The sequence below is a fragment of the Oryctolagus cuniculus genome, chromosome 4 (genome assembly GCF_051225735.1).
Source record: "Oryctolagus cuniculus isolate XC-2025 breed Fujian yellow rabbit chromosome 4, ASM5122573v1, whole genome shotgun sequence".
NCBI classification, from domain to species: Eukaryota; Metazoa; Chordata; class Mammalia; order Lagomorpha; family Leporidae; genus Oryctolagus; species Oryctolagus cuniculus.
Genome location: NC_142870.1, coordinates 169550882 through 169563507, shown reverse-complemented (window position 1 = coordinate 169563507; position 12626 = coordinate 169550882). Strand labels below are relative to the sequence as shown.

The following is a 12626-nucleotide window of genomic DNA, read 5'->3' as shown; positions in this document are numbered from 1 at the left end:
CAGCCCACCATTCTCCACCGTGATCTGTTTATTACTTTTATAATAATATAGATATATAATAAAAAGATTATTTATTTGAAAGGTAGAGTGACAGACACACATACACAGCAAAGAAAGAGATCTTCCGTCTGTTGGTTCATTCCCCTAATGCCCGCAACAAATGGCTGGAGCCAAGCCAGGCTGAAGCCAGGAGCCAGGAACTCCATCTGGGTCTTGTGTGTCACTGGCAGGGAGCTAAGTACTTGGGCCGTCATCTGCTGCCTCCCAGGTGCGTTAGCGGGGAGTTAGACTGGAAGCGGAGCTGGGACTCGATCCTGGCACTCTGATGCGCGTTGTGGATGTCTTAAGAGGCAGCTTAATCTGCGATCACAACACTCATCCATCCCTATTTGTTTGTTTAATAGGGATTGGGGCCGGCGCCGCAGCTCACTGGGCTAATCCTCCACCTGCGGCGCCGGCACACTGGGTTCTAGTCCCGGTTGAGGGACTAGTTCTGTCTTGGTTGCCCCTCTTCCAGTCCAGCTCTCTGCTGTGGCCCGGGAGTGCGGTGGGTGAACCAATGGAGAAGGAAGACCTTTGTCTCTCTCTCTCTCACTGTCCACTCTGCCTGTCTAAATAAATAAATAGGGATTGGATGTATTATCTCTTTTAAAAGAGTATTTATTTGAGAGAGACAGGGCTCCCATCAACTGGTTCACTCCCTAGATGTCTGCAATGGCTGGGTCTAGGCTCTGGAGCCAGGAGCCAGGAGCCAGGAACTGAAAACACGTCTCCCATGTTGAGGGCAGGAACTCAATTACTTAAGCCATCACCACTGCCTCCCAGGGTACGCATTGGCAGGAAACTGGGTCAGGGGCCAGAGTCAGGACTCAAACCCAGGTGCTTTAATATGGGGTAAGGGTCTCAATCGGAGTCTTGGCAGTAGGCCAAATGCCCACCCCAATCTAGCTGTTAATTGCAGGGGCTCCCAGGCCATCTGAGCGGGGATACAGTGGGAATGATGTTGAAGGCATTGCACTTGGATCTGTGATTCCAGGAGCACTGTGGTGATCTCGGATGGACGTAGGGTGTAGCCAGTTCAAGAACTTCCATTTACTCTGCTGTGGTGAGGTTCAGCCAGCTGCTAGATAAAACCATCCCTGAGTGTACCCAGGACCCCAGGACCCAGAGCAGTAACTGCAGGGCCGGGCCTCGGGCTCCTCAGACGCGCTGTGAGAGGAGAACTTGAACCTCCAATCTCCCTAAGAGTAGAGTGCTGGGGGAGAGTGGTGGCACTTCAGGCACCTGGATCAGTGTCCACTCAAACTTCATCCAGCGGTCTTGGTAAGACTCAGTACCCTAAGTCGCAAGGGGGAAGGACTGCAGGCATATTTATTGGGTGTTCTTGGTGTGGCATTTTGGGGCCCATCAAGGGGATCCTCTTCAGTCCATCGGATATAAGCCAGAGAACTGGCACAAAGCTGGGGGCTGGGTGGAGGCGTCGACCTTGCACTCACGAGTTCTTGAATTTTCTTCTCGTGATGTATGCCAGGCAGCACCCTTGTGCAATGCATTGCCCAGCTGTGTCCCCGGTTGGTTTAACTGCCCTGTGGTTTAACTGCCGCTGTCTCAGGTCACGGCCGACGGCCCCAGCCTTGCTGGTTGTGGTGGCTGTGTCTGCCTGCTTCTGACGGAATGCTCTCCCAGCCTGGGTGTGCTGGAATCGCCATCCCCGTGACACTAGGCTGCCCAGCACCACACAGCAGCTTCCGTTGTCCCTTGCCTATAGCGGGAACCTCCCTGGCTTCTGCAGGGTGGCAGGGCCATTCCCACGGAAGGGAGACTTCTCGGAGCCCTCCTGGGGAGTGTCGTTAGAGTGGATCCTCTGTCACCATTTGTATGTTCTCTCCTGGCAGGGGAGCTCTGGCTGGGATGCTTGAACCCCATGTTGGGGTGCCTGGGTTTGGGTCCCTGCTGCACCCTAGATTCCAGCTTCCTGCTGGGAGGCGGCAGGCATTGGCTCAAGTAGTTGGGTCCCTGCCACCCACTTGCCTTGGGTCTCTGGCTCTTGGTTCCTTCCTTCCTTCCTTCCTTCCTTCCTTCCTTCCTTCCTTCCTTCCTTTCTTCCTTCCTTTCTTTCTTTCTTTCTTTCTGACAGGCAGAGTGGACAGTGAGAGAGAGAGAGAGAGAAAGGTCTTCCTTTGCCGTTGGTTCACCCTCCAATGGCCGCCACGGCCGACGCACTGTGGCCGGTGCACCGCGCCGATCCGAAGGCAGGAGCCAGGTGCTTCTCCTGGTCTCCCATGGGGTGCAGGGCCCAAGCACTTGGGCCATCCTCCACTGCACACCCGGGCCACAGCAGAGAGCTGGCCTGGAAGAGGGGCAACTGGAACAGAATCCAGCACCCCGACCGGGACTAGAACCCAGTGTGCCGGCACCACAAGGTGGAGGATTATTGACACAGAACCTGTGGCATTCACAGAATCTGCAGCAGGTGGCTGGCTCAAGTGCGCCAACCAGTCTCTCTCTTTGGAGCTCCCTGATCTGTGGCTAAGAGGCAGCTTATTAGCAGCTTACAATTAACCATGCTGCCCCACCTCAGCCCAGTCCCTGCTGCACCTCCCCCTCTGCCTGGGCCTCCTTCCTGTCCAGCATCTTAGGAAAGGGCTTCGTATTTGTATTTGAGGTCTCCCCCACCCCGCCACGGAGCCACACCTGCTGTGAGCAGCAGCGGATGGGAGAAGACCAGGTGCGGGCTCCCATCTGCAGTCGAGGCCCGTGTGGTACCTTGTCTTAGCTGTGCTCTTCTGGAAGCAAGACTAAAAGGAAGGCCTGGGGGCCTGCAGCGGCATGTGTGACAGTTAGCACTCTGCAGCATCACCTTCAGAAAGTGCAGGCTGTGCCCGAGTTGTCTGCCGAAACACGGGAGCGTGCAACCGTGTGGCGCCTTCTCTATCGCCCTTTGAGAGCTGCCCCCAGAGGCATGGCCTCCCCAGCGCTCCTGGACTTCTGGGCCCAGCAAGTTCCACCAGTGTTTGGGGCAGAAAGGAAAAAAGATGTTGGTGGCCGACGCCACGGCTTACTAGGCTAATCCTCCACCTGTGGCGCCGGCACACTGGGTTCTAGTCCCGGTCGGGGCACCAGATTCTGTCCCAGTTGCCCCTCTTCCAGGCCAGCTCTCTGCTGTGGCCAGGGAGTGCAGTGGAGGATGGCCCAAGTGCTTGGGCCCTGCACCTGCATGGGAGACCAGGTTAAGTACCTGGCTCCTGCCATCGGATCAGCGCGGTACGCCAGCCACAGCGCAGCGGCCATTGGAGGGTGAACCAACGGAAAAGGAAGACCTTTCTCTCTGTTTCTCTCTCTCACTGTCTACTCTGAAGTTCGGATTTTTTTTTTTTTAAGATTTATTTATTTATTTATTTATTTGAAAGGCAGAGAGAGAGAGAGGTCTTCCATCCGATGGTTCATTCTCCAGTTGACCGCAATGGCTGGAGCTGTGCTGATCTGAAGCCAGGAGCTTCTTCCAGGTCTGCCACGTGGGTGCAGGGACCCAAGGACTTGGAACATCTTCTACTGTTTTCCCAGGCCACAGCTGAGAGCTGGATTGGAAGTGGAGCAGCCAGGACTAGAACCGGCACCCATATGAGATGCTGGCACCACAGGCGGTGGCTTCACCCACTATGCCATAGTGCCGGCCCCTTAAAACAAATTTTTTTAAAAGATTTATTTATTTACTTGAAAGAGTTACACAGAGAGGAGAGGCAGAGAGAGAGAGAGGTCTGTCATCCACTGGTTCACTCCCCAATTAGCCGCAATGGCCGGAGCTGCGCCAATCCAAAGCCAGGAGCCAGGAGCTTCCTCCAGGTCTCCCACGTGGGTACAGGGGCCCAAGGACTTGGGCCATCTTCCACTGCCTTCCCAGGCCACAACAGAGAACTGGATCAGAAGTAGAGCAGCCAGGACATGAACTGGTGCCCATATGGGATGCCGGCACTGCAGGTGGTGGTGGCTTTACCCACTATGCCACAGTGCCAGCCCCTTTAAAACAATTTATTATTATTATTTATTTGACAAGTAGAGTTATAGATAGTGAGAGAGAGAGAAAGATCTTCCTTCCATTGGTTCACTCCCAAATGGCTGCTACGGTCGGCGCTGCACCGATCCAAAGCCAGGAGCCAGGTGCTTCTCCTGGTCTCCCATGCGGGTGCAGGCACCCAAGCACTTGGGCCATCCTCCACTGCCCTCCTGGGCCACAGCAGAGAGCTGGCCTGGAAGAGGAGCAAAGCACTTCTCTACCCTCTCTTTTGACCTTTGTCTCAGAGATCTCTTGACAATGGCAACAGTAGGTACTTCATTACTCTCAAAAGCCACATAATATTTCACCATGCGTGTGAGTCTGTGTATACACATGTGTATATACATATATATATATATATATATAGTCTTCAAAAGTTCATAGAATTGGCCAGCGCCGCGGCTCACTAGGCTAATCCTCTACCTTGCAGCACCGGCACACTGGGTTCTAGTCCTGGTCGGGGTGCTGGATTCTGTCCCAGTTGCCCCTCTTCCAGTCCAGCTCTCTGCTGTGGCCCGGGAGTGCAGTGGAGGATGGTCCAAGTGCTTGGGCCCTGCACCCCACGGGAGACCAGGAGAAACACCTGGCTCCTGCCTTCGGATCAGCGCAGTGCGCTGGCCGCAGCGGCCATTGGAGAGTGAACCAACGGCAAAGGAAGACCTTTCTCTCTGTCTCTCTCTTTCTCAATGTCTAACTCTGCTTGTCAAAAAAAAAAAAAAAAAAAAAAAAAGTTAAGTGCAGATATCTGTGCCTGCCCCCAAATACTTTAGCATATATATCATTAACTAGAGGCTGGTGTTTAGCGCTCTTTTGTTTTTCCTGTTAAGGTAAAGGTTACATACAATAAAACGCACAAATCTTAAATGCGTTTGGTGTACTCTAACCGATGGTTACACCTGCCTACTCCAGAAGCTCACCCAGCTGTGAACATCTCCGCTACCTGAGCGAGTTCCGCCGTGTTCTTCCCAGGCAGTATCTCCCTCCCCTCCCCGACAGGTGCTGTGGGGAGGATGTGCCCCCACGTTCTTGGGCTACAAACCTAGTCCCAGTGCCACAGGATGCGCGGTGGGGCACTAGGAGGTGATTAAGTCAGAGGACTCTGCCCTCGTGAGTGGAGGACGGCGGTTATCACAGCGTGGGTTTGTTAGAAAAGTGAGTTTGGTGCTGGCTCGCTCGTGTGCTCTCTTTTCTGCTTTCTACCATGGACGACATAGTGCAAAGTGCCTACCCCTCCCTTCCCTCAAACAGACTTCTCCCAGGGAGCCGCGGGGAGCCTCTTCAGGGTAGCTGCTGTCCTGCACCGAGGGCGGCTCTCTCCCCTGCCCTCTGCCCGCTTCACGCGGCTACCATGGGCCACAGCTCTGCTTCCCTCCTAGACCAGAGTGTGAACATTGAAAATATGTGGCTGCATCCTGCCACGGGGCTCTGGTTCCCAGTCCTGGCCTCCTGCTGATGCAGGCCCTGGGAGGCACAGTGACAGCTCAAGTATCCGGGTTCCTGCCCCCAGGTGGGAGACCTTGGTTGAGTTCTTGGCTTTGGCCCTGGCCCAGCTGCGGTTCCAGAGGGAGTGAACCAGAGCATAGGAGCGGGCTCTCTGACAAATAAATATTTTTAAAAAAGAAAACCTGTCTCATCCTGTCACTCTTTTTTTTTTTTTTTTTTTTTTTTTTAAGATTTATTTTAGATTCTGTCCCGGTTGCCCCTCTTCCAGGCCAGCTCTCTGCTGTGGCCAGGGAGTGCAGTGGAGGATGGCCCAAGTACTTGGGCCCTGCACCCCATGGGAGACCAGGAGAAGCACCTGGCTCCTGCCATCGGATCAGTGCGGTGCTCCGGTTGCAGCGCGCCGGCGGCGGCCATTGGAGGGTGAACCAACGGCAAAAGGAAGACCTTTCTCTCTGTCTCTCTCTCACTGTGCACTCTGCCTGTCCAAAAAAAAAAAAAAAAAAAAGATTTATTTTATTTGTTTGAAAGAGTTACAGAGAAAGGTAGAGACAGAGAGAGAGGTCTTCCATCCACTGGTTCACTCCCCAGATGGTCGCAACAAACAGAGCTGCGTGGATCCAAAGCCAGGAGCCAAGAGCTTCTTCCAGGTCTCCCACGGAGGTGCAGGGGCCCAAGGACTCGGGCCATCTTCTACCTCTTTCCCAGGCCACAGCAGAGAGCTGGATAGGAAGTGGAGCAGCCAGGACTAGAACCAGTGCCTATATGGGATGCCGGCATTTCAGTCCAGGGCGTTAACCCACTGCGCCACAGTGCCGGCCCCCTGTCACTCTTTCATTCTCCGTGGTTGGTGGCTCCCACCTCCCGGACTTCATCAGCACCATGTTGTATCTGTATCACTCCTGTATTGATCTGTGGCCCTTTCCACTTGTTCCTGCCTGCTCTGCCTGTCCTCACTCGCCGTTTGTGGGGAGCAACTCGGACTAGACTGTTACTGGAATTAAGACTTATTCTATGCATTTGCTCTCCCACAATATGGCGCTGAGAAGGGAGGAAACAGCTTCTACACAGCTGCCTCCAGTTCAACCAATAAACAGCAGGACCTGCTCCTGATTGGAGGAGAGCAGCGTACTCGGCGTGTGGGTAGCGGAGTTGGGATTGGTGGAAGAGGACTATAAAGGAGGAGACAGACAACATGCACCAGGAACACCTGAGGAACATCTGAGCAGCCCCCGAGAGAGCTGGCCAGCGGTGTGCCGCTCCCCCGCGGAAGTAGGGAAAGTGGCAGGGGGAACCGCCCTTCCACGGAGGTGGAAGGGTCGGTAGCCAACCCAGGAAGAACCAGCAGCAAACCCGGGGAGGGCCGAGCAGACAAAAGAACAGCGCAGGGTCCTGTGTCGTTCCTCCGCGAAGAGGGGGAGCGACATAATGGTGCCGTGACTCGGATATGAAGCCTAGGCAGGGTTTAGTGTCGTTCCTCCGCGAAGAGGGGGAGCGACATAATGGTGCCGTGACTCGGATATGAAGCCTAGGCAGGGTTTAGTGTCATTCCCCCGTGAAGAGGGGGAGCGACATAATGGTGCCGTGACTCGGATAGGAAACCTAGGAGGGAAGAAGCAGGAAGAAGTGGGAAAATACCGGAGAGAGAGACTAGCAAAGAGCCTAGGGAAAAGCCGGACAGAAAAGGTGCCGGAAGAAGCTATTGAAAGCCTAGGCATAGACTCGGATACGGACTGTGGGAAAGAAGTTAGGATTGGACGTTAGGATTGAAAGCGAAAGTGAAAGCTGGAAGAAACATAGACTCGGATGCGGACTATGGCGGGGAAGCTAGGAGATTAAAAGTGAAAGTGAAAGCTAGAACAAACAGACTCGGATACGGACTGTGGGGAGAAGCCAGGAAATGAGAGGGGAATGTTGTTGGAAGAAAAGTTAGGAAACATACCGGGTAGAGAAAAATGTTAGGGAAAATGAAGCTGCGGGGGCAGGCTGAGGCAGAGACGTAAGCCAGGTTGGAATCCCTCAGATTAGCCCAGGGAGCAAAAGACGGGAAGCCAAACTGGGAGCAGAGACGTAAGCTATAGGTTGCATTTCGTCAGGTTAGCCCGGGGAACTTATACTGAAAACTAAACCAACCGGTGGCGGAAACGTGAGCTAGGCTGTGTGATTCGCGGAAGCCGCCGCGTGCAGCGCACGGGGTGCGAGTAGGAAGTGCGGGGCTGGCGCGAGGCCGTGGTGCAGGCGCGAAGGGCGCAGAGACCGCGGAGCGCGCAAAGCCGGGAAGCCGCCGCAGGGCGAGGTGCCGAGAAGCAGCCTCGGGGCGGGCGCCGGGAAGCCGCGGGGGTAAGAGAAACAGAAGTTTAGAAGTAAAATGAGAGAAATAGGAATGCTGGCAGATAGAAGTAAAATAGGAGAAATAGGAATGCCCGGAGGTAGAGAAATAGAGAAAAATAAGGCCTCCCCACAACACGGCAATGAGAGAGCTTGCATTCGGTCTGCCTGATTAGTAAGACAATAAGCACCTGTGGGCGGCTGCAGGTCACCGAAGACAGGCACGTTATCAACACCAATAAGTCTCCCCACAAGACGGCAATGAGAAGGCTCGGATTCGGTTTGCCTGATTGGTAGGGCTTGTAAGCACCTGCAGGCAGTTCTAGCAGAGAAGAGCATGCGCTGCAGGGCACCGAACACAGGCACGCATCAGCGCCTAAAAACCTCCTCACAACATGGCGAAGAGAGGACCCGGATTCGGTTTGCCTGATTGGTAGGGCTTGTAAGCACCTGTGGGCAACTCTAGCAAGCAGAGCAGAGTGTGTGCCACGGGGCACCGAAGACAGGTGCATATCAACGCCAAAAATAAAAAGAAAGGGGGATCTGTGGGGAGCAACTTGGACTAGACTGTTACTGGAATTAAGACTTATTCTATGCATCTGCTCTCCCACAATATGGCGCTGGGAGAGGAGGAAACAGCTTCTACACAGCTGCCTCCAGTTCAACCAATAAACAGCAGGACCTGCTCCTGATTGGAGGAGAGCAGCGTACTCGGCGTGTGGGTAGCGGAGTTGGGATTGGTGGAAGAGGACTATAAAGGAGGAGAGAGACAACATGCACCAGGAACACCTGAGGAACATCTGAGCAGCCCCCGAGAGAGCTGGCCGGTGGTGTGCCGCTCCCCCGCGGAAGTGGGGGAAAGTGGCCAGGGGGAACCGCCCTTCCACGGAGGTGGAAGGGTCGGTAGCCAACCCGGGAAGAACCAGCAGCAAACCCGGGGAGGGCCGAGCAGACAAAAGAACAGCGCAGGGTCCTGTGTTGTTCCTCCACGAAGACGGGGAGCGACAGCCGAAGTCCCCGTCTGTGTCTCCCTCCCCCTGGGCTGGCTTTTCCATATCCTAGGTCCATAGCTCTGAGCGCCGGCTACACATGACCTCATCTGGGCTGTAGGAAATACCAGTGCCTGGGCTCCATCCCAGACCAGTTCGAAACTGCGTGTCTGGGGGTGAGATCCGACGTTGTGTTTTAAGCTTACGCAGGTGGTTCTGATGTGCGTCTGGGGTTGAGAACCACAGTTTGGGCTCTCTCTTCCTCCAGGAAACCTGCCCTTGCTCCCCTCCCCCGTACCCCCAAACATCAGCTCACATGCTGTTTATCTGTGCCCCAGCATTCTGCTCCAACCCTTGCCCCCTAGACCTCGCTGTGCTAACCCTGGGTCTTTTGTGCCAGACAGAAGTGCCCTGTGGGTTGTGGCCAGAGCTGCGTGGTTCCCCTCTGCGATTACTCCTCACACAGGAGGTGCTTGGTAATATCTGTGAGTGGACAGTAGGGAGAAATTCGGGCTGGACTCAGAGGTTGTTTGAAGGCAGGTGCTGTGCTGGGTGTGGGACAAAGGTCAGATGGCGGGGTCCACCCCTCATTCCTCAGAGGCGCCCCTCCTCTCCTCCTGACGCCTGACTCCCAAGCAGCCTTTGCCTTCCCCGGCTCCGCCTGAAGCTGCTTGGTTCCCCTTCTACCCACCTGGAGAACTCCCCCCACAGCATGGAGCAGTGCTGAAACCACGCGAGGGACTTTCGTGGTCACTGAGTCGTGGCCGTGCTATGAGAATGTTTTCACAGTCACCCCCTGGGCACCTGGTGTAAGAAACCTGTGTTTTTGTGAAAAGAGAGCCTTATTTATAAAGCGACAGACGCTTGCCTCTTTGAAAGGTTTTTTTTTTTTTTTTTTTTTTTTTTTTTTTGACAGGCAGAGTGGACAGTGAGAGAGAGAGACAGAGAGAAAGGTTTTCCTTTGCCGTTGGTTCACCCTCCAATGGCCGCCGCGGCCGGCACACCGCGCTGATCCGATGGCAGGAGCCAGGTGCTTCTCCTGGTCTCCCATGCAGGGCCCAAGCACCTGGGCCATCCTCCACTGCACTCCCTGGCCACAGCAGAGAGCTGGCCTGGAAGAGGGGCAACCAGGACAGAATCCGGCGCCCCGACCGGGACTAGAACCCGGTGTGCCGGCGCCGCAAGGCAGAGGATTAGCCTAGTGAGCCGCGGCGACGGCCCGAAAGGGTCTTAAGTCGCCGATCTGCCTCTGGTTGGCGTTCCTGAAGCGTGGCCCACACCCAGCCAAGTTCTGCAAGTCTGCCTGCTCTGAACTCCTGGAGGTCAGCCGCATGTGACCTCTCACCTCGCCTCCAGGGCACCCCCAAAGCTGCCCTGGACTGCGGCTCTGCTGCGACTACATCTCGGACGGCGACTTGGACACCTGAAGGCGCCCAGGGCGTCTTCTGCACGGTTCTTCTGCCCTGGTGCTGTTGGCACTGGTGGCCCGGGGCTGCCTTCGCATCCAGCGCTCCGCCCGGGCTGACAGCCCCCGTTTCAGGTCTTGCATTTCAGCCTCATCTCCGGGTGGTCCCAGAACAGGGTTTCTTGACGTTTTTATTAGACTCCTAGCAATACCCCTTGCATTTCAGCCAGTACCACGCAGGCAACGCTAGGTATGCAGGACAAAGGTTTCATAAAGTGAAATGATTGTCATCATGGAGGAGCAGAGAGACAGCAGCTTCCGTCTGCTGCTCTGCATCCCAAACACCTGCAATGGCCGGGGTCGGGCCGGGGCCCAGTCAAGAACCACGCACGCACTCAACCCAGGTCTCCCACCTGAGTGACAGGAGAGGAAACCTAGCGCAGGTCACGCCGGGCCTCAGGGCGACAGCGCGGGATGGGGCTGCGCATGCGCCCTGAATTGCCTCCGTGGCTCTTGGCGGGCCCAGCGGTACATCCGGGCTCAGGCAGGCCACAGCCTGGCGTGCATGCGTGTGTGCGTGCGCATGCGTTCACAGCCCCGCGTGCGTGCGTGCGTGCGTACGTGCGCATGCGTCCTGTCCCCTGGCCGCCATGGGCAGCTGTCAGTGCCGGCCTCCGGAAGCTGAGCGTCGCGCGTGGATCCCGCCGCAAGCAGAGGCCTTGGCCTGGCGGCGGCTGGTTTGACAGCCCAGAAGCCGAGCCACGTTAGCGCGGGCTGGATGGGGGGTCCGCTGCGCGTTCTCATGGCGTCCCCTGCGTGCCCTCTAGAGCGCCTCCCGGCGGACGTTCGAGATCGACTACAGCCGGGACCGCTTCCTCAAGGATGGCCAGCCCTTCCGCTACATCTCGGGGAGCATCCACTACTTCCGCGTGCCCAGCTTCTACTGGAAGGACCGGCTGCTGAAGATGAAGATGGCGGGGCTGAACGCCATCCAGACGTAAGTGGGCCTGAGCCCCAGGTAGGGGGGCTGCTCAGAAACGGGGTGACCTTTGGGGAGGGGCTTGTCGTGAGCCTGCACTTGCCTGGTGTGTGCAAGCGGGGCCGGGCTGGCAGGCAGGGGCCTGGGACTCGATATGAGGCTCCAGCTCCAGATAGCTTGGAGCCTGTGGCTGTGCCCAGTGCAGGTGTCTTTTGTCGCTGCGGAGAATTAGCCCCTCCCCCAGCCGGGAGCTGTGACCCCCAGCCCCCCCCCCCCCCCCCAGGAAATCATGAGCTGGGCGTAACGGGGATTGAGCGCTTAGCAGGTGCAGGGCAGTCGATGTGAACAGATATGGTGGCTGCCATTGAGAGCGGGTGGGTGGGACTGAGACTTGCCCAGGGGCCTCCCTGTGGTCAGGGGTCCAGCCATGATGCGGGGGTGCGAGCGGATAGCCCTAGTCCTTGGGTAGATTCCAGAAACTCAGTCTCAGCCAGGGCTGGTCAGGTTTCTGCGGTGCTGATGGGGACTGTCGATAACATCCCAAAGATAAAGATGGGAAACCCGGAGGCAGATTCCTGAGATAGACAGGGGGAACCCCACTCATTATTGCGGCTCTAAGGCCACGCGCAGTGCAAAGCCAAGTTCACCTGCTAATGGTTTCTTTTTTTTTTTGTGACAGGCAGAGTTAGAGAGAAAGAGACACAGAGAGAAAGGTCTTCTTTTGCCGTTGGTTCACCCCCAAAGTGGCCACTGCAGCCGGTGCACTGCACCGATCCGAAGCCAGGAGCCAGGTGCCTCCTCCTGGTCTCCCATGGGGTGCAGGGCCCAAGCACTTGGGCCATCCTCCACTGCACTCCCGGGCCACAGCAGAGAGCTGGCCTGGAAGAGGGGCAACCGGGACAGAATCTGGCGCCCCGACCGGGACTAGAACCCGGGGTGCCGGCGCCGCAGGCAGAGGATTAGCCTAGTGAGCCACAGTGCCGGCTGCTAATGGTTTCTGCGCTGAGTTCCCGTGGGCCCTGGGATGTTGAGATGATGGGAAAAGGACAAGCCTGGGCCCTCCAAGGAGCTTTTGCATCCCTTGCCGCAGTTTGCACGGAGCTGATGGCACGCCTTGAATTTTTCGCTTCTGCTGCTATTCCTGACAAGATCTTTTGTCAGAAGGGTGCATGGGTTGGAGGTTTTCTTACTTTTATTAAAAATTATTTTTGCAGGGGGCTGGCATGTGGCGCAGTGGGTAAGCCGCCACTTTGGATGCTGGCACCCATCTTGGAGTCCTGGCTGCATGAAGTAGGAATGGGCAATCTTGGTGGATCGCGAGCATGAACGTGTCCCCTTGAAGTTTGGTTGGCTTGAGTTAGCTGCTGTGACAACTTTGAGTAAGGCCTCTCCCTGGGAGGCCGCCAGCGGGGAGGTTGCGGTTTCCTGGGT

At 56.1% G+C, this 12626-nt stretch overlaps 1 protein-coding gene across 1 annotated transcript in view; it reads left to right on the top strand.

Annotated features, from left to right (window-relative positions):
- The window catches only part of GLB1 (galactosidase beta 1), a 97145-nt gene that overhangs the window by 11022 nt on the left and 73497 nt on the right, over window positions 1–12626 (top strand). The window contains exon 2 of the mRNA XM_051818535.3: window positions 11044–11213. Within this exon, the coding sequence (XP_051674495.1) occupies window positions 11044–11213 (170 nt within the window). The remainder of the gene's footprint in view (window positions 1–11043; window positions 11214–12626) is intronic.